At 30.2% G+C, this 27,943-nt stretch overlaps 1 protein-coding gene and 1 long non-coding RNA gene across 9 annotated transcripts; both read left to right on the top strand.

The window, feature by feature from the left end:
- The first annotated feature begins 29 nt into the window (after nt 1-29).
- LOC122515270 (protein hu-li tai shao) lies at nt 30-20,601 on the top strand. Of its 8 annotated transcripts, none has more exons than XM_043632562.1 (16): nt 30-405; nt 5,426-5,565; nt 6,180-6,366; nt 6,595-6,977; nt 7,160-7,609; nt 7,722-7,858; nt 8,185-8,302; nt 10,424-10,537; nt 10,725-10,817; nt 10,982-11,177; nt 11,289-11,426; nt 11,950-12,021; nt 12,319-12,393; nt 17,223-17,290; nt 18,989-19,117; nt 20,158-20,601. In XM_043632562.1, the coding sequence occupies exons 2-15, from the start codon at nt 5,458-5,460 to the stop codon at nt 19,100-19,102; spliced, it is 2,253 nt and encodes a 750-aa protein (XP_043488497.1). In that variant the 5' UTR covers nt 30-405; nt 5,426-5,457; the 3' UTR covers nt 19,103-19,117; nt 20,158-20,601. The 8 variants fall into 8 exon arrangements, with proteins under 8 accessions (XP_043488497.1, XP_043488494.1, XP_043488495.1 ...); XM_043632559.1 differs by having other exon boundaries at nt 18,974-19,117; XM_043632560.1 differs by lacking the exon at nt 20,158-20,601 and adding an exon at nt 19,267-20,086 and having other exon boundaries at nt 18,974-19,117.
- Nucleotides 20,602-20,804: 203 nt separating this feature from the next.
- Nucleotides 20,805-27,571, top strand: LOC122515273. The gene is made up of 2 exons (XR_006303239.1): nt 20,805-27,207; nt 27,388-27,571. It is a non-coding gene; the product is annotated as an uncharacterized LOC122515273 (long non-coding RNA).
- Nucleotides 27,572-27,943: the final 372 nt, after the last annotated feature.

Below are 27,943 nucleotides of genomic sequence, written 5' to 3'. Positions count from 1 at the left end.
AAGCGATAAAGTAAAGAGAAGTTAAGACAGCGGAAGAACGGAAGGATTGGCCGGTTTAACGACGGTGAACTCTATTGGTTTGGGCGGAGGATAAGCGAGGAAGGGAAAAGGAAAGTTAAGTAAAGAAGGGCTTGGCTACCGTTAGTAGTTCATCGCTTTCGAGGAGTATCGCCCCAACGGGGAAGCTATCCGCCGAACGGAAGGACTGTTCATTCGTTTTTTCACTCTCTCTTTCTCTCTCTCTCCCCCTCTCTCCTCTTTCTCTCTCTTTCTCCCCTTCCCCTCCTAAGAAGGCGGTTTTACAGCTACGGCACGTTAAAGGAGCTCCTGCTGAAGTACCGGCAGTATCGGATAATAATTATCACCTACGACATTGTGTACAGTTTTGTGTGTTTTGTCTAATAGGTAAGTGAACGTATATCTAGTATGTATGTATATTTTTATTTCATTTTTTTTGTAATTACGTACGTCACGTACGACCCGCTGACATACAACACAAATTGAGAAATAGTAGAGAACGAAAAGGAATCGTCGGCTTTCCGTATCGACGACGAATGTTTTACGAGAAATTACGTAGAGTGTGACGAACGAGGGGTGTGTCATGTCAAATCCGGTTCAGCAGCACCGATCAACATCATCAGAGCGGTTCGTACCACCTCCATCTCTCTACCTCTTCTTTCACCTCCGCCCTCCACCCACCGCCCTCCACCCTCCACCCTCCACCCTCCACCCTCCACCCTCCACCTTTACTATACCGTATTACTATGGCTCTTGTTCGCTCGCGTTTAATACTGTAATTTGTTTCTTTTACTATCCCGATATCATATTTCTATGCTCGTTTGTCCAATGATCGACCAATGTGCCTTGGCTAAATAAATCTGTTCGAGGTAGCCTATTAAAAAGTAGATCTTCAAGTTGAAGAAATAGAATTAGGAGTAGAACTAGGAGTAGAACTAGGAGTAGAACTAGGAGGAGAACTAGGAGTAGAACTAGAAGCAGAAGTAGAAGTAGAAACGGATCGTGGTATTAACAACGGTACGCTTGTCTCTATTCCTATTGACGGTTGAAAGTGATACTCCATTCGGAATATTTTGTCGTAATCTTTTCCTTTTCCACACACACTTTATTCGTTTTCCTGCCATTACGAAGAGAGCGTATCGAGTTCGAAGCGTCTCATAATCCCCTCTTTAGTCCTTCCTCCACCTCTCTACCATTTACCATACGCACACTCTGTTAAGTAGTTCCTATCCCGTTCAATCTTTCCCAGCATCCGTAATAAACTCGCTGATATTTCGATGATTAAGTCTTTTGTCTTACATATTTTTTAAATAATTTCAAGTTTTTAATTGATATATGCTTAGATTTTAATTATCGTTCCTTTCCTACAACAATTTAAGACAATATAAAAAAGATAATTAATAGATAGTTATCGTAATGTGTTTTTTTTTTTTTATCTTATTTCCTAGTACGTTCATTCAAATATAATTAGTTTTAGATGGTCGTATTTCATTGATTACTATTTTATTACTATAATTATATTTATATTACTATTAAGGTGTTTTTTAAATGTAATTTAATCTTTAAATTAAGACTTCAATGAAGTATTCATTGAAACATTTCAAATTGAACATAACATCGTAATAAATATTACGTTGGCTATCTCGATCGTATCGAGTATCGATAGACGACGATAAGATCAAATTGCAGAGTATCTTCTGGCAGATTCGATCCTATTAATCGTCGTCTTTTATAACACGTTTATAAAATCTTATTTAGCGTTATAATGTAGAACGTCCAAACGATTTCTCTCATACTCAAATAATGATGATTATTGTTTTGAAAGTTTCTAGTATATTCCGGTCATTGTCCGATATCTGTCTGTTTGTCTTTCTTCTCTTTCTTGCTTTTTTCTTTCTCTTGTGTAATCAAACGACTATCAGAGAAAGCAGAGGAACTTCTTTAATGTCACATGTGAAAGATCGTACTTCTAACTAATGTCGATTTAACGATACACACAACATTGCATAGTAATAAATACACACATCGTGTGTAACGATTAATGCTATATATATATACAGTGAGTTATAGATGTATTCGTACTTATTCCCGCCGTAAATTAGAAATAATTGATATTTATTTGTACTGCCAAGCTTCAAAATTCTTATTCACAGAAACCTATTTTAGGATTATTAAGCTTTTAAATCAATATCAATTATATTATAGAAGAGCATTTTATTGTTAGAAAAATATAATTATTATTTGGTTGATCCTTCCTTGCATTTTATAATGTTTTTGAGATGATTGGGCATATCTTATAAGACCAATTTTCTTTTCAGTTATATCAAATTTTATTTCGCTTATTAAATGGGAAAAATGATCGAAATCCTATTTTACAATAAAATTTATATCAATTAAATATTTGAATAATAAAAAATATTGATTGTTTTAAATAAACAGTGTGGAGACGAATACTCCCGGGGGACTCACCACTGTATATATTTAATATAAAATATTTTATATGTAATATTTGCATATTAAATTTATATACGTATATTTAACGATTTAACTTTGCACACATAAGAGAGTGGGTTGAAAAGTTTTGAGCCTCAACACACACACACACACACCTTCTATTCTACGTACATATATTATATTATATATTATATGTATATATGATGTATATATACATATAATATAGCTAGTGTTGGTTCGTTGCAATCATTGAGGCCACGTCATGCGTGTAAAGCCGCATATCCAATATGCAGGAACATGAGACGTGTCGTCATCGTCTGTATTAGTAGCGCGCGCGCGCGCACACACACATTTATATATTACTAAATTATATGTATACATACATACATACATATAACTTCCATTATAGCAGAGAAAGATAAAATGAATTTTAGATTATTTCAACTGAATTTGAATTAATAAATATACTATAAAGTCATTATAAAGTGATTGAAAAGTGATTCTGAGTATACTATACTATACTATACTATACTAATATTATATATTTAGTATTTCGTGCAGGAAGGACAATAGATAGACCTTCGGACGCGTCCATGTATCTCTGTGTCAGGAGGATGACCACCCATTGGGTGCAAGTAGTAGAAAAGGAAACGTCTGTATTGAATGTTATGTGCTTGAGGAGCCGTAGGAAGGAAAAAGAGAGATTAAAACACTTACCTAGACGTAGGTGTTTTAATTTAGACCACTTATTTGTCCATATTACCATAAAAAATGATTTCATAAATCGTTTATTCTCGTATCACTCTTTCTTTTATTGCCACGATTTGAATGAGATTTTCAAGGACGAAAGGAATTTTTGAATTTAAATGGAATTCGATTGTAACTTATACTTTTTCTATAATATATACGTGTCGTTTATGTTCAGCCAAAAATCATTAATTAACATTTATGCTAATCTGAGTTATTGCTCGTCGAATAAATTTTTCATGGGATAAATCAGGTTTGGGAAAAGTATGCTTTTTGTTATGAAAATTTTGGTTAGATGAAAATGTTATTAGTGACTTTTGGCTGAATCTAAACGAAATGATCTTTCGTAATGAAATTGATATCAATTTAAAAATTGAATGATCCTAAAATAAGTATGTTCCTCCTATTTGTTAAAATGAATTTGGAAAAATTGTATATTTGAACATTGAAGTCTAACGAAGCGTCCTAGCAACGATCGTCATTGGAACTTTGGGCGTGTCACGTTCGCACCACTATGTACGCTTGTTGGACATTCGTCTTTTTTAATTAAATGATTCTTCATGGGTGTATTTACTGCGCTCACGAACATGCTAATTATACTCGAATGTTAGGAAAAAATATAGGAAAACAAGTGAAAAGGACAATGCACTGCGCACAACTTATCTATAATAATACATGTAATAGATATATGTTGTGTAATTTTTAATTATGACGTGTGACCCGGTTATCTACCTTCATCGTTATTACGATAGGTCAAAGCCATTTACCTGAGTTACGTTACAACGTGAGCTGTAGAAAAATTGTAGAAACAATCACCGTTAGGATTTCTATTACTGAAATAATCTACATAAGTACTTAAAGTCGAATGAGATCTCGTATCATCGGTTCTCATTACGCCCGTTACAACCGGAAATGACGCATCTCTGTAATTAGACACGATATATGTATAATAACTATCGTCGTTGCAAGGGAATAACTACGTTCTTGCAAGGGAAACGAAAAAAGGGCTTCCAATGTTCCTAATGAATTGAGTCAAGTTATGCACAAAGTTATCAATCGATCATCTTCAAATTTAAGAAATTTGGTTTTAGTCGAAGCTTTTCATTTTTTATTTCAAGATGTGAAGTTATAGTTTTACGCCACTTCAAATGTCCGCCAAAAAAGATATACAATTTTACAGTTGGGTAAAGTGACTTTTGGTTAAATATAGTTGTTAGCTAAAAATTGGTCTTTATGTGTTTTTAATTATATTTATTTGTTTATTTTACTTTCTATGTGCCAATTTAATCTTGAACCTGTTTTAATTTTAAAAAATATATCTCAGGTCTAAATTTACGAATTGAGAAAAAATGTTTTATAAACAAATGAAATTTATGCCAATACTTGTGTTATGCATTGTATGAATGAAATTCGTATACGTATATTTCAAAGGTAAATGAATTATTTCAAATTGAATGAATTTCGTTTTTGTAACTTTTTGTTTCTTATTCTTATCTTGTATTTTTTTTTTTTTTTCTTTTTTTTTTTCTGGACCAAACACATCGAGTAAAGAATAAAACGTTTAGTCATAAGAGTGATCTACGAGTTACAAATTATTTATAGTTCGGTGAATAGTAGAACATGGTCTAATTCCGGTAGTCGTAACGCAATAGTCTCTTCAATATAACTGATAGCAGTTCTTCTTATATGATTGTTTTTTTTCTTCAATGAACAATCTTCTTTTTAGCAAAGATATTTCTAAATGATTTTTCTGTTTTATTCGTAAATGAGATTACATACTTAAAAATTCAGTTTGATGTACACAAATTTCTAATAAAAAAGAAATTTGCATATTTTCTTTGGTTTTTATACTAAAATTCTATACTTATAGTATTATAATGTTGTGGTACAATAAGTATATAAGTTATACTTCAAAATCATTAATGCTTAAACTTACTAAAACCGCGTTCCAATGTTATTCTTTTAATATTGAATTCAAATTCTGGATTCAATATTATTGCTTTTTATTCATTTTATAAAATATTATTTTATTAAAATAAAATATGGTTGATATGTGTCAGCAGGAATTTTCAGAATCTCATACAAATGTATACAAAGTAACAATTAGGTTTATGGTGATAAAATGAAATAAAAATTTAAAAATACAGATATAATAAAAGTATTTGTATATATCACTCTTTCTTATTTATTTATTTATTTTTCCCAGGTCGTAGCGTCGTCGAAAACGTAAAATAAAAAATGACGGATACAAGTCAGCAGGAACTTTCGGAACCTCATACTAATGGGGCAATGGACGGGCTTACGGAGGAAGAAAAAAGCAAAATTAGGCCTGCAGATATTGATGCTGTGAGTAATACCTGATTCTATTGGGTTGACCGAAAAGATTAGATAGTTTGCTACATTCAAAATATTAATCGTTATGAACTTTTTATGGAATCGAATAAAAGTTTGTCAAATATAGAAATATATTTTATTTTCAATAAAACTTGCATTAAAACACGATGGTAAAATTCATAAATTTTCATATGTTAAAGAATAATTAAGTTTATTAAAGTTTATATATTTTGAAGTTATTGTAAAAAATGTAAAGAAAAGTTGAAATGACTAGTTGGAGATTGATACTTGACGTGGAACATACAAAATTTGTAGAAAAATTTCAAAGAACTTTATTTTTACCATAGAAAATGAATATTTTCCGATTTTCTGGAATAAATATCTTCCGGTTTAAAAGTAAAATAAATTTAACGATAACTTTATATAAGAGTATTTTAAAATTCAAAAACTTGTATAATGGTATTAAACACAATAATGTTTCGTTTTTAATGACAGGCTTAAACAACAAAATAATTGAACTGTTTTAATATGATTGTTTTCTTGTTGAAATGATTCAACGATCTTTTACAAAATGTAATTTTCCTCATTGATAATCCTCGTGTTTAATCTTTTTTTTTAATTTGTAGGACATGAGGGAAATGGAAAGAAGAAAGAGAGTCGAAATGATGATGAATTCACGATTATTCAGGGAAGAATTGGAACGTATAATTGAAACCCAAATGAAAGATGGCGCTGGACCCTCAGGTCTTTTACAACAGATCTCTGATATGATGGGTGCACAAGGAGCACGTTTCAATGGAAATGTATTTAAAAGTAAGTACCTACCTAAGCGTACAAATGGTATATATTGATGTCTATACATTGATATTCTATTTGATATGAATTAACTAAGTATTCTTATTGATCAGGTCAAAAAGTAACGGTTTTGTAAATCAATCTTGTATTGTTATTATTATTACAATTGAAAATAAAAAGACGATTTATTGGCTGTAAGGTACACTAATAAAAGGATTTAATTAAATTCTTATTTATAAATTTTAGATTCTAATTGTGTGGTACCTATTAATGATATTCGCGGAGTCGAGAGTATGGGCTACGCGAAAGGTGAAAAGTTATTGCGTTGTAAACTTGCTGCGGTATTCAGATTACTCGATTTATATGGATGGACACAAAATGTAGGCGGCCAAATGACGGCCCGCTTAAATCAGGATCAAGAACACTTTTTGGTTAATCCTTTTGGATTACTCTATCACGAAATAACGGCTTCTAGTTTGATTAAGGTCGATATGCAAGGTTCTGTCGTTGAGCAAGGAACAACTAATTTTGGTATACACCTTACGGGATTTCAATTACATTCAACGATACATGCTGCTCGACCTGACATCAAATGTATCATTCATATTTCTACTCCGTCCGTAACTGCTGTAAGTTATTCATTGATCATTCAACAATTATTCTACATTTAAATCATATGTTTAAAAAATAAATTCGATACTTAAAGGCTGCAACTATTTTTCTACCGAGCTAATATTATTTTTAATTATTTCTTAATTTATTCTTTTCAATTTTCATTTTTATAACATTTTATTGTTTTCTTTCTTCACAGATTTCTTCCCTAAAATGTGGTTTATTGCCAATTGGACAGGAAAGTATAGTTATCGGTGAAGTAAGTACGCATCATTATGTTGGTGGAATGCTTGACCCAGAAGAAAGAGAGAAAATTTCTAGAAATCTTGGTCCTATAAACAAAGTAATGTTATTAACTAATCGTGGTGCGCTTTGTTGTGGTGAAACAGTCGAAGAAGCATTTTACAATGTATACAATACTGTATTGGCCTGTGAAACGCAATTAAAATTAATGCCAGCTGGTCTAGACAATTTAAATCTCATTTCGGAAGAATCGAAGAAAACGATTTTCGAAGCATCAAGAAAGCCTCCAATTCCTCAACAACATATTGCAGCACCAGAGTCAACAGTAATTACAGACAAATTAGAAAAACGTTGGAGAATAGGTGGAACTGAATTTGAAGCGCTTATGAGGATGCTTGATAACGCCGTAAGTCTTTTATAATTATATTTATATTTATATTTCATCATTTTTTGTATGCCTTTTCATTCATATAGAAAATTATTATTACGAAAATTATATTACGTATTTTTCTATATAGGGTTTTCGCACAGGTTATATATATAGAAATCCACTTGTAAAAGGAGAGCCTCCAAAACCACGAAACGATGTAGAGGTACCACCAGCAGTTTCATCTTTGGGATATCTGCTCGAAGAAGAAGAATTATATAAGCAGGGGTAAGTAATTCGTTTTTTATTTACTTATTACAACTAGAATGATTAAATATGTGAATTATGTAAACGACATGAATCCGCGCGAAACATTATTGTCATACATATACGAATATGTTATATTTTAATGTTTCTAATTACAGACTAAACACATTATTTCCCAAAATGATTAAATTAGGTGAAAAGACTTCTTTTAAAATATTAGAGATGGCAGTGTTAAAAGAAAAAATCATATAATTTTAATTGAACATGTTTTACCCCTGGGGACACTTTATTTATATTAAAACTAATTTCTTATAATTATGATCATATCATTCTTGTTTATTGTATAGGCTTTGGAAAGGTGGTCGTAAAGGTACCGACAGGTCACGCTGGTTAAATTCACCGAATGTGTATCAAAAGGTGGAGATATTGGAAACTGGTACTCCTGATCCGAAGAAAATTACAAAGGTAGAAGTTATTACTTTTGAGAATAAAAACGAGTAAGCATTGATAAATCGAATGAATAACATTCTAATGCCATACGCGTATATATTAAATATATATAAATTAAACATTCTTTATATATATAAATGCAACTAAAATCATCATTTCGATAGTTAAATAAAAATTTGTGTTCATAGATCTTTGTAAAGATCATATGTGTTATAAAATGTATCCGCGAGTTATAAAAATACATTGCGGAAAGTACATAAGGAATATAATACTCGCCAAATATTCCTATATAGTTATAGAATAATACTTCATATCAACGGTACTCCTATGCTTTTTCATATATGAAGTTAAATGAAATTTGTACGATTTGTGTATGTATAACATATCATGCAAATTTATTGCCTTAATATGATATTAATCATCAAAGCTAATATGTATTTGAAGTAAAAACTATGCGCATTGCATTTAATGAAGGAGAATTATATTACTAAATTGATTCTTCTTTATTTTTATGTATTTTTATGCATTCCATTCATGTATCATTCCATTAACAATGATGCGTTTAATGTTTCTATATAGCTTTCAATATTATATTGCCTATCTTATATATCACGTAGTCCTTATGCTTAATATATTGTTACAAAAGCAAATGAAAGTAATTTTAAATAGTTGATGAATTAATATATACAACAAATATCGTATCTTATATTAAATATGTGTTAATGGATGTATCTTGTGAAATTTTATATTGTTATACATGGGAGATCTAATAAAAAAGGATCAATCCTTTACATATATATATATATATATATATATATATATATATATGTAAATAATATTTAAATGACTTCAGAAGACATTATCATGTTTTAGAATGATGCACCATCGTCTATTTTATTGTTTATTATGATTAAATAAATTAACGTCGAGTTAATATGTTGCAGAATAATATTTTTATCACTAGGATTTGATTCAACTACGATAGTTAATCCAAGTAACATAACAAATTCAAGTTTTAATTTATTATTTAAAACATTTTTGTTTTTTTAAATATGAGTTATAATACATTATTGAATCTAATCTTTATACGGTATGTACGATGAAAATTTTAATATTATTTATTACAATGATCATCTATGTTATTTATATGTACTTCGTTAAAAAAACAAAAAGTAGATCATTATATCTGATATAAAAATGAGCACAAAGCAAATATTATTACCAATGAATACTGGATAATTTTGTGAAGTACATAATACTTTAATTATAAATATATGTAAGTGTATATTTATTATAGATAGATATACATACATACAAACATACATACATACATACATACATACATACATACATACATACATGCATACATGCATACATACAAACATACGTACGTACGTATATACATATATATAGGATTGTGCGTCATTTTGTCTTCTGTAGCATATATATTCATGAATCGAATAAAGTTTAATCCGTTGTCTAATATGTCTTAACAATGTTTTAACTATTCAAAACATATATAAATCAGCAATAACCAAAGAATGGTGCGTGTGCACGGGTGTGATGTACAATTGCAGATATATTCATCAAAATTTATTAAATTAGACGGGTAGTCATTCTTAATGTCATTTGCACGTTATTAGTTATGCATTTATTTTGTTTTTTTGATACATCATGTATGCTCTATAGAAAGTAATAGAATTCGTCGGATTGAAACCTGTATGAATGTGTGCCTGCTGGTCGGTCGTGTCTTCGAATTCTCCATGACCTCGGTATACATCCACTGCATTTACAAAACCAGGTGAAATGACCCTTTAAGCATTTGATACAGTTGGAATTTCTTTTAGCGATATTTTTAGTTTAACAATTTATACTGAACAAAATTAAATATTATATTAAATAGATTTTTATATATATATGTATATAAATTTCTTATTTAAAAGTATTTAAAATCAACGCCCACACAAAAAAAACTATTATATTAAAATTTAAAGAAAAATATTCAACGCAGGCACACATTACATGCAGTACTTAAATTTTCACTGCGCAAACCGTATGTATCATTTATTGGTAAATGATAATATTGATAAAATATATCAAAGGGGGTCAACTCTAATGCTCTGGTTTTGTGTGCAGTGGGTGTCCGATGGATCTCCGACCCATAGCAGTACTCCGGTGAAGATTGATGGTGCTCTCCAGTTTGTACCTAAAAACACTAATCCGAAAGAATTCAAGCAAATTCAACAGCAGGTAAGTAAATTTATATTTTATACAATTGAACAAAATAATTCTAATGATAGTGGTAGAAAGCTTATTACCAAAAATACTCAGTATATGTTCACAATTTAAAATTTTAACTTTTCTGAATTAATCAGAAGAGAGAGAGAGAGATATTAATATAATAAAAAAGCACGCATCTCTATTTTTACTTCATTAGATAAAAGACTATCGTAGAGCAGATAAAATATCAGCTGGGCCACAATCGCACATATTGGAAGGTGTAACGTGGGAAGAAGCGAAAAAAATGCAGGTATATGAATTTTAGGATTTATATATTATATGAATATATTATTAAAATATAAGCCAGGAAAAAGGGCTAATTCCACTTTTGAAATATTTACAAATTTTTATGACATATTAAACTTGATTGATGTTTAATTTTATATTTTTTAAATTTCTTTAATTATTTTCAAGGACGCTACAATCAGTGGCACTGGAGAGCAAGTTGTACTTGTAGGAGCAGCTAGTAAGGGTATCATACAAAGAGGGTTTCAACATAATGCAATGGTTTACAAGACACCTTATGCCAAAAATCCATTTGATGCCATTACGGATCAGGAATTAGATCAGTATAAGAAGGAGGTAGAGCGCAAGCAAAAGGGCGATCCTTGTAAGCGTTGAATATTTATCATAATAATGCTTTTGTTTTTACAAAATATAAATTTTTATTTTCTTTCAAAGAAAAAGAGAAATATTGGTTTAATGAATCTTTTATAATTAGATGACGAATCACAATCGGAATCTGAGGCATTGTCGTCATTTAACATCAGTCGTGCAACACACGAATCTAGCACTGCCAAGAGTCCGATTCAGTCACCAGTCTCTGTTACGTCCGAGACTGAGGAAGAAAGCAGAGATGGTAAGAGAAATTATTAAATACATAATGTTTCATTTAAACCTCCTACATTTAAACGGGTCACAATAAGGAAATTATAAAAGATCAGAAAAGAAAATTACATAAAGTGTAAGAACATCTTTAAAAAATCTATTAAATACCCATTAGTAAACTTCTACATATGAATCATTTATGATATACTATTTTTTAATATATTTAACTCAATGTATTCATTGTCATGATTGGAGTTCACATTGGAATTTGAATGTTCTATCTATTTGATGGGCATGACATATTGATGATGGGCAGATATATTTTATTTTATGTCCACCCCATTTACTCAAATCATTCTGCTGGATTTTGCTAAAAGATCACGTATTTGCGACTACAATGAGTGACATTTTTATATTGCAAACTCACATCAGTAGTAATAAAAACCTGAGAATTTTCTTGATCTATACTTTTGAAAAATTGCTATTTAATAATTGAAAAATGAAGAAAAAAAAAAATAGAAATTCATTAACATCCTTTAATTTTGTATCGACAGAACCTCGAGTTTTACGGATAGAAACGAAACAAGTGCCTGTGCCCAGTCAACCAGAAGTCGTTTTAAGTGACGGTGAGTACATTTTAAATGTTACAAATTTACAAAGACTTAATCATTGTATATCGTACAAAGAAAGGTTTGTTTAGAAGATATAATATGAAATGCAAAGTAGTATAGTGGTCTTTTGAGTTTTTGGAATTTTAGCATGTTCATATGATATTGTATACATATTTTGTACAATTACATTTGGATTTTTGTGATACTCCCTATTTAATAAGTAATTTTCGTATAATAACAAAAATATTCTCTCTCGCATGAGTATTTTTTCCCTATTTGACATATGCATGTAATTGTTTATTCTTAATACAGCGTATGCAACTACGGAGTTCCTCAATGAAATGAGACGTGCTGCGATTGAAGCAGAAAGTGATATTAGCAGGCAAGGTAAGCAGTTCCTTAGTTAAGGAAGGAGAGGTTGAAGGTGAAAGAAGTGTGTTGTATCAGGTAACGCATGATCGCATCTTTGTGCTTAACGTTACACACACACACACAAGTATACACACCAGAATAAACTATACATACTTTTTCCCTTCCCATAAAATTTATTCCATATCTAACAAGGGTAAAAGGAATCTTTATGATCGCTAACGCTTACACCAAACATGCTGATATTTGTCAAACGAATTTTAATGATATCCTTAAGCATATTTGTTTTTCTAACAGTTTATAAGCATGCAAATCTGCATACTTTGGTCAATCCGAACGTTGATCTCATTTTTGTTGTTGTATATATCTTTATTTTAATAATAATTTAATAATTAGGTTTACGTGTACATAATACGTATTTATATTTTATAAGTATGTCATCCTGTTGTCGTGTTTTTTCCTGTTTTTTATATTTGTCATTATTTACTGTAGTTAAGGGAAAGAATAAGGGAAAAAGTATTAGGGGTATAATAATACAGAGGTTGATAAAAACCATTTGTAAATGTTAAAACTGTTATTGTCTATCTTAAATTGGGAATATAGAAGGAAATACAGTAGGAAATACAATAGTAGGAAGGTGTGAGCGATCCGTGATCATAACGAGGTCAGGTCAATCATGCTACTCTTAAATCGAATAGATTGACATGGAAGAAAAGAATGTGTTAGAAACTGAGGTTCGCTTGTCTTTGGACAATCTAATTTTACAGATTGTGCTCTATCAAGAGGTTGCGGCAGCGAAAGCAGTGGTAGTATTCGCTCAGGCGGCCGATCTCCCGAGCTCCATGATAATCTACACTTAAAGGTCGTTCGCAGTTTAGTCATCGCAGAACGTATGAAACCCACCTTGATTGAATGTTCGTGGAACACCATGCGGAGGCCCATTAAGAAAACAAATGATGACAAGAACTATGATAAAAAAGTCACAGATAATCATTACAACAGAGAAACACGATTTTGGAAAAATTACAAGACTCGAATAGAAGCGAGACGTGAATTTTTCGAAAATTATGAGAAAAGAATATTGAATGGCAATTATGGGGTTCAAGAAAAAGATTCTTTTAAACTTTTTCAAACAAAATGTTCTAATAACATTATTAATAATAACAAGGAAGATGAGAAAAATTGTAATGAAAATCAACTTGTACTTTGTCCAAATCATAATGACAAAATAGAAAAGAATGCTGCTGCGATAGAGAAAAAAGTCAATGAAACTTCATTGAATTGTATAATGGAGAAAATATGTGACTCTTCTAGGTATCAAGTTGCTAATGATCAACAAGACAAGTCTTATAGGGAGAATGACAATGAAAAAGAAATAGATGAAAGTTCCTCTTGTGAAAGTAAATTTTTCTGGGAAGATGATGATTGCCATTGTTTATCCAAACTGGTTTCCAAACTGGTTTCCAAACCGAACAATGAAGAGGAATTGTACAATTATAATCGTCGAGACAGTTTAGGAGATGTTATTAATTGTATCAATGATAAAATTTTACCATCATGTGCGAATTTGAATGCTTTGCCGGTAACAGAAGCATCGGATAAGTATAATTTAGATTCCACGAACATGAATTTGATTTACAGTTTGACACCGTCGTGCGAAATGTTAACGGTTTGTTTTGAAAATAACAATGTTGATAATATAAACAAGTCATTTTATGTAGAGCATCAATCGAACGAATGGAAGAAAGAAGTTAATAAAGCAAAAAGTTGTAGTTCTCGCAATTCATCCATAGAAAATATTTTTCAGGATGACTCGACTGATCGTAATTCCATTGTTGACTCCAACGATAAATGCTCTAATAATGGATCAGACATATTAGAATTGCCAACTGGTACGATCCGCGAGTTGGAAGATTTTCTTGGGGAATCATTTAGCGAGGACATGAATAGTAGCGTTAATCAAATATTAGCTGATCTTGATATCAATCAAGCTTACGTTGAGGCAACAAATATTGTTGATCAGGTTATCGAGGATGTTTCTTGTTTAACTTCAAATCTAAGCGTACCTTTGAAGAATGCGCTTTCTGCGGACAATTTGAATTTGATTGTCGTTAACGAGCTTGTTCATCACGTGTTAGAAATGCATGATATGGAAGACACTATTACTGTTCCCACTCCGAAGATCGATAACGATAAAAAATGTATCAAGGAATCGTCCGTTATTTTTCAGGATTTACATAACAACAACTGTAGATCTGTTGTTACCGATATTTCTGAAATTACTAAAAATAGTGATGTAAATGAATGTTCAATGATAAAATCAATAGATCAAACAATTTCTCCCGGGATTCTTGATAAAACGTTAACGTGTACATGTCTTGAATGTCATTTTCCAGGAACTTTAACCGAAAACAATAAGAAATCTTGTAATAAAGATGCAGATGATAATATAATTGGTAAAAGTGAAAATATTGACATTGACGTAGATGAAAATCTTAACGTTCGAGTAATTACGAAAAATGATTCACAGAATAAAAAACGTCCGTTGTCCGATGAAATTGTCCTTGAATTTTGTTCTATAACTAATCGATCGAGTAAAAATGATGTGATCGAGTTAAATTTTCAGATAGAAAAGTCTCAGTGTGAAGTTAGCGAATATTTTTTTAATGAAACGTCGAAAGATTCGCGTAAACGTAAACATTGTGAGCTTGAATATCCCGATAGGAAAACGAACGGAAATGTTGTTGAGTATCAAATGAATTTGGAATTGTCGAATAATTTTAAGAAAAACTTTAAATACCTTGCGGAAATTTATGGGGAGAAGAAGAGTATGAAGCAATATCGTTTAAGTAACGGATGGATGCCAATTATTGATAATAACTCAATGATATCATCCAATGGAAACGTAGACACAAACGATCTTTATTTCGATCATCAGTATCAAGATTTATCACCCATAACGGAAGAGACTACAAGTGAATCATTGAATGAAGAAATACTCATCGATACTTGTCCCGAATATTTCAAAAAATGGGATGGCAGTGAGAAAATAATAATCTCTTCCATGGAAAATGAAAATATGAATGTAAGTGGGGAAGAATCAAATAAATCAACAGATTATTACACTTGCAAGGACGAAAGTAGCGACTACAATACATCAGTCGACAGACCGTCTTCATGTTCAGATCATAATTTTCAAGACTCGATTGATCAAGTTTCCATATCTTCAGATGCAACCTACGTCATTTGTAAAGATTTTGAGTCACCTTTTGAGTCACCTTCCAAGTCATTTTTCGATTCCAATAATCGTAGTATTATTTCTATAAGGGATAACGAAAGTATAGAACAAAATGATAATGAAATTACGGAAAATGTTGAATTGGTGATCTCAAAGTCTCCTGTTTTAGCTAATAACGGTGTTGAACAATTCGCGAATCTTGATTTGACTGGATCTCACATGCTTCCACGATATGAGGATTCTTCCTTGTGTAGATTGGTATCGGGAATGAAACTTAATATCAATTCTCTCATTGAATCCATTCAAGAGAATCGTTCACTCTCTTCGGAGCACTACTGAGATTTGTCTTTTACAACACTTTTATATTTTAATATTATTATTTTTCTTTTTCCGTGTTGCATGACCAACCATTTTGTGTATTTCATGTAAATTTTATCATTTACTATTTTCTTTTATCTTCAAAGATAAATTAAAAAATAAGAAAAAGAGAAAAAAAGAAAAAAAGAAAAAAAGAAAAAAGAAAAAAAAAATACAAGAGATTAGATACCTCGGTACATGGAATGTGATAAGAGGACTTATAACCAAAGTAAGGAATTCATTTGTTTAGTTACGTTATCTATTTTTGACAGTTCAGTATTAATGACTATGTAACAGAGTTTATTTTTGTTTTCGATATTTTTCTTTTTCTTGCACAAATGCACGTGCCTACGATTTCCATGTTTGTTGTTTTGTTTTCAAATTCAGGGATCGCAGGTCAGATCTCATTAATGTACATAGATACATTTAATTAACTCAATGACGCGCATGCGTCCTTGTTTTTATGATAAGAAATAAACATTTGCACTTTTCCAAATAGTCTAACAACTTCTTCCATAATACTATAATTTAAGCGAGAAAATATTCCACGAACGAGAGCACCGAAGTTTTATTGAAATTAAAATTGAAATGCTGCACCCTGTGTTCCTTTTTCCCCTGTAACATCATTATATTATAGCGTTACTAACAGACAATAATGAATTTATTTGATTTCTTTCAACATTATATACCGCTTGTAAAAATGTTTCTCATTAAAATTCCCAACGCTTCGATCGAAACGCGTGCCCCCCACCCTGTCCTTTGCACGATCCTTAGTGAATATATTTAAAGAGAGGGAAGGGAACACACAATGCACGGTAACGAGCTATAATGAACACAATCATCTAAAAACATCAATCGCACAATAACGCTATGCTACATTTGTGAGGTAAGTTGCGATTATTACGGTACGCTTATTTCAATATATGGCTAACGTTTATTTTATTCTTTATTATTAATTTTAATCCTTGGAAGAATGTACATAATGTACGATTCATTTGAATTCACAATACAGTACGAATTCTATTAAATACCTATTCTACAAACTTGAAATTGTAAAATAATTGATGCCATTATTAATGTGTACGATGTATTAGGCGTAGAAATGGATTCGATATTAAAATCATTTTTTTTTTTTTACATTTCTACACTAAAATATATTCAAGGATTAATATTTCAATTGATAATAATAGCGAACGTTATTGATGTTGATCTCGAAGCGAGCTGCTTAAACAAAATTATTTTTCTGTTACAGGAGAAAATACCGTAAACGGCGATCACTCGGACGCCCATCACAGTACATTTTCTCAGAGTAGCAAGGAGGTTCGTTGAAACAATCTATTTTCTTCGTTGTTTTCCTTTTTCTTTATTTTTCAAAATGTTCTTTCTAAATGTCAAACTATATACGTGTCCATGTTTAACGTTTCAATCAATGGAGAAGCATTTGTGGGTGTGTGGCTTCTCGTTAATTTCTATTTTTCCTTTTTTTTCCCCTTTTTCTTCCCCCCTTCAAAACTGTGATAACAATTCATCATTATGTCTCTTACAATTAGTCATTTATACGATGATAACACGTTATTCGATGTACGTATTAATATCGTTTTTTTTTCTTTTTTTTTTTTTTTTTATTTATATTTTCTTGTAATGCAAAACTTCCAAATAAGTTCTATTAAAAGTAACAGAAGCATAATTTAGGATTATTAACATTATACATACTTATTACGACGGGTCAAATGACCCTTTTTATACTTTCTGACAGAATTTTGTACAAGTTATAATGCACAAATGGTATGTATATTTGTTTTCTTATAAAATACACGACTTTGATTGAGTTACCGAAGAAGGCAAGGGGTACAAGAGTAAGATTTTACAAAAATTTCTTTTCCCTTGTCTCAAATTAAAACTAAAAAATATTACTTGTATCCTCTTTCTTTTGAACCGCTTAATTATTTTTTCAAGTAGCATTTGGTTTGTATCAATTAATAATCTTGAAATATGTTTCTGCGTAGAAGAATTTGGAAATATTGTATTATAAGAAAATATTGATTGTTTTAAATGAATAGTAGAGGGTATGAATACTCCTGTGACTCGCGTTGTATATTTTAATTTCATGCCTAAAAATAGCAGTTGGCTCATATGTCATACATTTTGTAATTACGTTAAAAAAACCCAAAACAAAAAACAAAGAAAACAAATAGACTAGATTGCAAAAGCTTGCAAGCAGCAGCGTATCGTCGTAGAAATAACACGCATCTGAAATTGTGCTCGAAGACGCGCGCGATATAAATAAAGTCAGTAAATTGGAAACTTAAGCTGTGTTCGTTTCTCTTGGTATTTTTGTATTTTTCTTTTTTTAAATAACTTTTTTTCTTAAATACAAAGCTCGAAGCTTCGACGTAGTCATAGACATTCATTATCGTTTCGTTTTTTTCTCCATTTTTTCTCCATTTTTTCTCCATTCTTTCTTTTGTTTTTTGTTTAAAATACAAATCGTCATTTCATTGCCTATTTCAATAGTGCTATTATGCATGACTCGAATGCAATCGAACGAGAAGGTTTAGGATCTTCAAGGACTCTTTTTAAACTTATTTGAAATTTTCAAATGTTTTTGATCTACAAAATATTGATCATATGGCTGGTGTTTACTAGTTTATTAGTTTAATGCATAGTACAACAAATCTATACGTGTTATTTAAGTTAAATAAGTATTACACACCGAACTATTGGTATTTTGAATATAATGTTGTTAAAAAAGTATAAATCAACGGGATATAATTACTCTTAATACTTGCTAATCGAAAATTCATAATATTCGTCTCATTTTTGAAAAATCTTGTTCAAATCAATTATATGTAGCGCATTATAAACAATGAGCCATGAATGTTTGAACTTAATGTTTAGACTTTAAGATTAAATTGAATTCATTGAGTGATTCTAAACCAATCGACGACGTTGCATGTGCATGTGGAAAGGTTTATGGTTACGGTTGGGACCTTCCGTGTTAAGGGTTCCATGTCGCAGGACGTGAGTGTTAGCGAGGAATCGCCGAAGAAGGAGAAAAAGAAGAAGAAGGGCCTTAGGACGCCATCGTTTCTTAAGAAGAAAAAGGAAAAGAAGAAGTCGGTCGAGGCGTAGGTAGCCATAATGAAGGTTTGTATAAATACAGTATTTTCCCATTTTTAATAATCATTATTTCCACTTGTTCATATTCAATGCAATAATGAACTCTTTATCGAATAATTATAATTCTATAATGACAAAAATAATAGTCCTGTTTAACAAAATTTACGTCCCAGCAGCAGCGGCAGCAGCAGCAGCAGCAGCAGCAGCAGGAGCATTTTGAAAATTATTCATAGTTTCTTTTAATACATAACATTTTTCCAAATTCTTATACACACAGGGACATATATGTTAGGATTATTTCAATTATAAATTGATGTCAATTTTATTGCAAAAAAATAAGTGAAAAAATAAGTTACTTTAACTGATTGTTTTAAGTATCAAATTGAAATTTAATCCGCCTTTAAAATTTGCTTTTTGTACATATTTAAAATAATGATTATAGTTATCCGTTTTTATTTGTTCCTGTATTTTCAAAATCAATGTTATCGGATCAAATCTCAAGTTCATACTTAAACTATTCGTCTCTCGCGTATTCATATTTTACCAAGTTGAAGAATTATTTCATAGTTTAATGGTAACATATATAATGATAATAATAATAATAATAATAATAATAATAATAATAATAATAATAATAATAATAATAATAATAGGAAATGCTATATATGGAATATATGCTGAAACAGGTGAGATTTAGCGCGTGGGATTGCATCGCTCTTAGAATTAGTTTTCAGTTATTATCGCTAGTTGCATTTGCATATTAGACAAATACATTTTTCATCATCTCTTAATACGCCAGTAAAAAATGAATCATTCGTTAATTTGGAAAATATGATAGTATATGTGTATTTACACTCATTATCATATAGTTAATGTCGCGTAAAACTTGGACATTACGATCGACAACAAAAATACAAAAACAACAAGACTAAATGTGAGAAAACATAACGGTAACAAGAAATAATAACGGTTGTCGTATCAATATTTCCGTTGAAATATTCTGATGAATTTATTTATTTTTTTCGTTATCTATTATTCTCATTTCAATGACCTCCCCTTTCTTTCAGACACTGCCACGAAGAAAAACTTACCGTTAATACGAAGAAGCGAACACGAATTTTTTTCCGAGCGAAGCACGAATGTGAAATGTTGTAAACCGTTAGAAGCATGGGAAATGAAGAGAGGCAGACGACCAATAATAAATATTATTCGGTGGCCGAGGGGGAGGGGGAGAGAGAGAATAATCAGTTGAAATGAAATAATAAACAAAAAAATAAAAAAAAGGAAAAGAAATGAAATCAAAGCGGCCGAAACAATAAATCACAGCATCTTTCCAGGACATAAAACTGCCATCGCATTCTATCTATGATAAGGAATCTATAATAGTACCGTTATGTGTGCGTGTGCGTCTGCGTGTGCGTCGTGTGCGTGTGCGCGTGCGTGTGAGTGTGCGCGCGTGCTTAACATTTTTACATTTTTAATATTTTAAGCATTCGCACACCCAAATCTAATTTCTATTAGCTAATACTTTATTCTATCTTTCCCTAATCCTGTTTTTAAATATTATATGTTCATAGATATATAATAGTGTTCTCCTTAAAAGGCCGTTTCGAAGGTTCATTCAAGCAAGAACTAGATTACTTCTTACAAATACAAATAAAAAGTGAAAAAATAGAAAGAAAGACAGAAAGAGAGAAAGAGAGAGAGAAAAGGAATAAAAATTAGATGAATTTTAATTTAATTAAAAATAAATTATGAAAAATATATATACCTTTAAAAAAAGGGATAAGAAAATTAGGCGAGTATGCGGGTGGGGTCTGCATAGAAAAAGAGGGAGGAAGATAGGGGAGAGGATTATAAGGGGATAATAATAAATAAAAGCCCTAAATTTTTTTTCTTCGTCGCGTAGAATAACATTCTATCTTTGTCAATTTGATTTCTTTTCTTTTTCTTTTTCGAGCTTGTGCCTTTAACCTGTTAACCGACGACGAAGACGATCATACTCGTCAGAAATTTTTAACGATAGAAGACGTATTAATAATAATAATAATATTAATAATAATAATGAATAAATAAATAAAATAAAATAATGTAAGTCGATGTATAATCAATGGTTTTTTTCATTTCCATTAAAAATATCTTTTATGAATGTATCTTTTACATTATGTTTATGTTTTATTACATTTAGATAATTCTATTTAACAATAAGCGCTAAATTTAAGCCTTATAATCGTGTCGTATGTAAATTTGAACTGAATACAAATTAGATAATAGCATATTCACATTCTCACTGACCGAAAAGGAATTTTTCCCCGATTAACAGGTTAAAGGAGTCGTGTCATCGTCATATATAATTGTTGCAATCATATAAGGCACATTTCGTCAATGGCGCGAGGGAAGTGTTTTTCTTTTTTTCTCATATATACAGGGTGAATAGCATAGTAATCTCTACTGATAGTGATTCGTGAATCACCCTGTATGTATAAATATATATATATATATATTATATTTTTTTTTTTTTTTTTTTTTTTTGAATCTTCTTATCTTCTTTTCTTCTCTTATTATACGCCACAATACATTTCGCCAAAGACGGCCCTAGTCATATTCTTTACTCGTCTTTGTCGAAGACATCAAGGACAGCTTGAGCCGATCTTAGCGTTTTTTAATTCTCGGCCGAGCATCTCTTTTACATGCATACATGCATACATAGAGTGAGTCACAGTAGTATTCGTATACTACTACTGTAACTTTAAAATAATTAATATTTGCTTTCTTTTTTTTTTCTTATTAACAACCTCTTTACAATTTATCCGGTTGACTACCTAAATGCAGCTGTATTTAAGGTCTCGATATCAATTTGAAAGTTTAATTATCTTAAAACAAATTTCGATGTATAGGAATTTTGAGAAATTACATTATAAGTAAATATCAATTATTTAAAATTGAGAGTGAGGGTGGTTATGAATACTACTGTGACTGACTGTACATACATACATACATACAAATATACGTATATATATATATATACATATATGAAACGACAAAGAGAGAAGTAAAAATGTTGCTTGTTAGACAAATCGATGGTATGCAATTAATCTCAAATCGTCTTTGACATCGATCGAAAGGAAAGATAACTAATTCGCAATGGCAAATAAATATGAATAAATCTATCAATAAACCGGCCGCGGTTATACCAACTATACACACTTCCAAATTAGGATTGTTACGTTTGTTATGATAGTTTTTATTTCCTTAAAAACAAACAAAAATGAAGAAAATCCATGGTTTGTTTTGCTCTAAGCACGTTTGTTAGACCACCGACATTTGTGCAAGTAGTTATGACAGTGGACTTAATTCAAAAAATTGGAAAAAAAATCTTTTGATTTATTTCATATTAAAATTATTTATATTACAAAATAAATCATAACATAAACAAATAAACATTTTTTGACTTATTAGCCCACCGTTAATTACCGGCACATATGTGATATAAAATTGATTTGTTTTCATTGGTGCCTGTATAATACTATTTGAAAGATTTCATTATCTTTATCTTTCTCTTTTCTTTCTTCCATTTTCTTTCTGTCCCATTTTATACCGAAAACGTGTTACATTTTTTGCAATCTAATATTATTGGACATTGTTTACGCCTTCATTCGTTTTTCTTGGGGTTTTTTATTTTTTTTTTTTTTTTTTTTTTTTCTTTTTTTCTTTATAATTGTCACTCAATATGATAACACAACGACAATGTGGAGTTGCGTAAGCGTGATTTTAAACAATGAGACGAACATGGAAAAAGTTAGGAAGAGAGATGGTTTGTTCAGTGGCAGGGTCGCGTGTATTAATAAAAAGCATGTGCAAATATATAAAATAGCGTTCGTCGTATAATAGTTCGGTAAAAAATAAAACAAAAATAAACGCGAATACTTTAAAACGACGAAGCTAAGCTATACAAGCTGTTATTAAGTTATTATGAGCTAGAATAATGTAATTTTAATTATTCGATGAGAATACGCAGTTATATTTAAGAGGTACCGTAAATTAATTCGATTTTATAAGACCAAAACTTCTGTATGTATTTTTACAAACTTATTTGCAAGTTGATTATATTATATGAAGAAAATAGACGGAGTCACTTAGCAACGAGAAAAAAAAAGTCTTCTACTGCCAGACGTAGATTACGTATTTTTTCGGGCCATGCGATTCTGTTGTTCTTTATTATTACTACTATTATTATAGCTTTATTAAAATAAAAAAGTCGATAGTTCTATATTACCCGATTTGTAACGATCGGTCGTTGTTTCGCAGCGTTATTCTTTATTATTATTATTTTTTAAAAATATTATTATCATTATGTTGATTATATATTAAAAAAAAATAATAATAATTTTCGCTTAATTTCTAAACTTATACATTATTTATCGTGCGTTTTTTCTTCGCTCTTTTTATAGGCTATCCTATCTTGTATAAGTTTATAAATTTATAATCGATAAGGCTTATTATACATTATGAACATTGTGAAAGCTTAGTGCAGTATTACGATTATTTCCGAATTCTTTACACGATATATACATTTATATATATTGCTATTTTGTAAATCTGTATTAGGACATGATTTCTCGAAATAAAAGTTCGAAAATAACGAGCTCGTCGAATTCCTGTCCTAATACGGAATCATTTTGAAGTATCATCACGACGACACAGAATTCTTTGTATATGATATTTTATCTCAAGCCGATTATTCAAAATAATGTATATTCAATTTGAACGTATGAAAATTAAGCAAAGTTATATATGAAGATATATTTCGTTGAGATATATTAAAGCGCGCATCTAAATATTCTTCATTAGGAGGGCATTAATGAATAAATTATTTACAATCAAGTAAGTTTATTAGGCTTGTATAAGAGTTATCTGTATTGTTGCGTAGAGAGGAAGGTGGGCTGCTTATTGTTGGAGGTTTACGCAATTTTTCCTTACCCTTGCTCCTCCTACCAACTCACAAGTTAATAATATAAGTTTCCAGGGGTATGCACTTATGTTAATAGAAAGATACAATTCCTATATTGTACATAGGAAAATCATAATATGTCAATTTTAGATTTAAGGGTCATTCTGGTCAAGCGCCGCAAATATCAAAGTATTTCTTCAAAATTTATCTTTCTTTTCCAATAATAACAACGAGTTATGCTTCCAAAATTGTTATTACATATAAATCTAATACAAAATAAATGGTTTTTTCTTTTTTTCAAGAAAAATAGTTGCCTTCAATATGACATATCTGAAAAACTCTTAGAGACTCTTGTAAAAGATTTGTTCACTTTTATTGATCCGAAATTAGAAAAATTCGAGTTAATTTTTACTTTGTATGAAAATGAAACACTTCTACTTACTTTACTTTGTTAAAAATGAACAAAAATAACAAATAACGAATTTTAATAAGTACACTTTGCGATATAGGCTACAATTTTGTGCAATGGTTAGATAAAAATAAATGAAACACATTTGAGTGTTCACAAAAATATTGATTTCAACAAATTCAACTAATTATAGTAATTAGTAGGATTGCCAATATTTTCTTAAATCGTGAAATTAAACTGAATTCATTTCCTTCTTCATATTTATTTCTATGCGATACTTGGATTTTTTCATAGCAACTGTCGAACATCTAACATCGCACAAATAAGAAGTCGCAAATGGAATTAAAATGTTGAAAATTGTGTAATATTTTGCGGCACACACTTTGAGAATTACCGATGTACAGGATAACGTTTTAAAAATTCACTCTAATCGATTATGTATTTCAATTTACAACCTATATAAAAGTCGAAATAATGGAAACTGTCCGTCAACAATTTTTGTATTTCATTTTTAGTAGCATACTCAATCGGTATATGTAAACAAAAAATCCATTTTTCCCAAATTTTTGACCAGTATGACCTTTTAAACAAAACATTTAAAAACAAGAATAAGCTCAATTACGATATAAATTAATTTTCTAAGTATTCTGTTGTCTTTGTACTGTAAGTAAGTAATTTCAAAAAAAGAAAAAGGAAAAAAAAGAAGGTACTTATTCAAACAAAATTTCTTAACGAGAAATTGTGAAGAGAAAAAAACAAACTTAGGTTGTACGTACTGTTATTGTGTTCAATATATATATATATATAAATAAAAGAATAAGAGTCAAAAAGCAAAAAAGAACATAAAAGAAAAGGGAGAAGAAGAAATAACAAAAAATATCAAAAATGAAATTGTAATAGGTAATCGACTCTGGTAGTAGGGATCCTCAAAGATTGATTAGAGACACCGTTATTTAAATAAAAAGCAAAGTTCTAAAGACTATGTCAAATATGAACGCAATTTAATGAATAATTATTTCTATAGGGATACCAAAATGAATTGATGAGAGACCCTTTTGGGCTTCCATTAAATAATTCATTTCAGTCGGGCCACTTTTTGCCATTAGATGACGGATAATTTACATGCGCACCCAATATGTCGACAAAATTCATACATACCAAGTCCGATATAAGCGATTAAGAAGATGTAACTCCTAATTAAATTAAAGGAGTTCACTTAAATATAACAGTCGTTGTTATAACTGCCTAATGATAAGTAAAAAAAAGAGGAAAAAAGAAAGAAAAATAAAAAAGAAGCACTTATACAAATGAGGAGAGAAGGAAGAAAAAGAAGAAGAAGAATATCCGTTGTATATACTTGCTCGTAATATTCAATATTCGTTGTATATTCTATGGATATTCTGCTAACACTTTGTGCTATATTCCATACATTGGTAATAAACTAAAAATAGCTTTAGGATATTCTTTTATTCCAATTCTAAAAGCAGAATTATAAATCACAATCTCTTCGCTGCTACTCTGGAAATCCAATGAATAAAGAAAAAAAAAGAAAAAGGCAAAAAAAAGAAATAATCGATGTGTGTAAAATAAAAAGTAATTAATTAAATTCAGCGTGTATTATTTACAATTGTACGGCGGAGCACTTCTAAAAAGCTCGAATAAACGATAGAATATTAACAAAAATAATACATAATATAATACAATATTATATGGATAATAATCTGTTCTTCGGCTTTTCCTTCTCTTGACTATAATAATTCTAAATATACGCGAATACGTAATTACGAAATAAAAGAATAAGGAAGGATTTTATGGGGGGGGAAGGTGGAGTTTTGAGGATATAAAAAAAAATAAACACGAAAAGTTTCATAGGTAAATAAAATGGTAAATATAATGACAAATAAAATGATTTATTCTAAGCTCTGTCGTAACAATTTTCCTACGTTGTTAAATTTGTAAACGCAAGATATAGGTAATATTGTAATGTAGGAAATACGCAAATCATTGTTTGTTGCTACTGCTTTATCGTACTATAATTTTACTTTTATTATTAACAAATAAAAAAAAATAAAAAGTATCGAGCCAGATACTTTTCAAGAAAATTCTGTCCGGCGGAGTACACAATTTCGGATATATAAATTTGATGCTTTGTGTAATTTAAAAGATTAGCGCGTAAGTGTAGTTCTTATATAAAATGGCGACTACTAAGTTATATGCACATCGAATGGGGCCTTTCGGATTAATATGTATAAACAATTTCCTATTCGATTAGTAATTATAAAGGAATTACATTGAAACTTTACATTTTTCGTTGCCGAATAATGAATTATGCAATAAGTATGTTATTATTAACTATTTTCATCGTTATGATTATGATTATGATCATCATCATCATCATCATCATCATCATCATCATCATCATTATCATCATCATCGGCGTCGTCGTCATCATTATCACTATTATCATTATTACCAATAATGATAGTCCTTAATATATTTACTGCATGCTTATTATATAATATAATCACGTTATTATTAGTTTTACGAATAAGTTTCTTTTAAAACAAAAAAAATATGTTAGAAAGCAGTAATGCAAAATGCATGATTTCCATGTGGATCTGACATTTTATTAAATGCTTATTTTGATCTTCCACCTTGTGAAATCATTCATATCTGTTTCTTTATTACCCTTTTTATTATAGCGAAAACTAGCGGAATGCCAATGATATCTCAGTGAACGCAATCGCTACGCTATTGGTGAGTTTCATTAAAATGTATCATAACCCTTATCGGATTAAAACGTGTTGAGAAAAATATATTTTCTTTACCGGCACAAGCGTACACACACACACACACACACACAGCAGACAGGTGGTAGCAAATCAAAAGAAGAAGGCATAAAAGAAGTTATTTCTATCGCTTTTTTTGGATTTCCAGGAAAGAGATAAGGAAAAACAGAAGACAAACAAAAGTACAGTGTCAGACCGATATTTCGTACAACCATCACTTCTTAATAATCCGCCTACTAGTGCACTTGTAGGCGTGCATACACATATTCTTTCTGTTTAAAGTATTACTGCGATTACGCACTGCTATTTCCAACAAAACGTTCTAATTTTAGTATTTTTATCTATTTTATGTAATTATTTTAACGTTCCTTCGCAGTGATGACTTCGAGGGTAAAATTTTCCTGTAATCTAAGTTAGTGCATTAAAATAATTGTTATTAAATTGACAGAGGAGTCTATTATTGTATAAAAGCTCGGAGTATATGTATACGCATATAATATTCGAAATAAATAAAAATTATGATTATATAATATTATAGCATTTTTTAAATTTTTGCGCTGTTTAAACACACATCCATTATAACATTTAATTATATGAGACTATTTAAATTAATAAACAATAATAAATAGCTTGGCAAAATATTAATGAATGTATTTATCGATATATATTATTATATATATCGATAATATATCTATATATACTGT

The sequence above is a fragment of the Polistes fuscatus genome, unplaced genomic scaffold, assembly GCF_010416935.1.
Source record: "Polistes fuscatus isolate 324 unplaced genomic scaffold, CU_Pfus_HIC Scaffold17, whole genome shotgun sequence".
NCBI classification, from domain to species: Eukaryota; Metazoa; Arthropoda; class Insecta; order Hymenoptera; family Vespidae; genus Polistes; species Polistes fuscatus.
Note: the sequence above shows the minus strand (reverse complement) of the source record. Positions and strands in the feature narration are given on the sequence as shown.

What these genes read in the sequence shown, in the direction of transcription:
- LOC122515270 (XM_043632559.1), top strand. Translation starts at nt 5,458, where the DNA reads ATGACGGATACAAGTCAGCAGGAACTTTCGGAACCTCATACTAATGGG. An exon ending in GAAGAATTATATAAGCAGGG is followed by an intron (nt 7,859 to 8,184) that starts GTAAGTAATTCG and finishes TTTATTGTATAG; the next exon opens with GCTTTGGAAAGGTGGTCGTA. An exon ending in AGAAGTCGTTTTAAGTGACG is followed by an intron (nt 12,022 to 12,318) that starts GTGAGTACATTT and finishes TTCTTAATACAG; the next exon opens with CGTATGCAACTACGGAGTTC.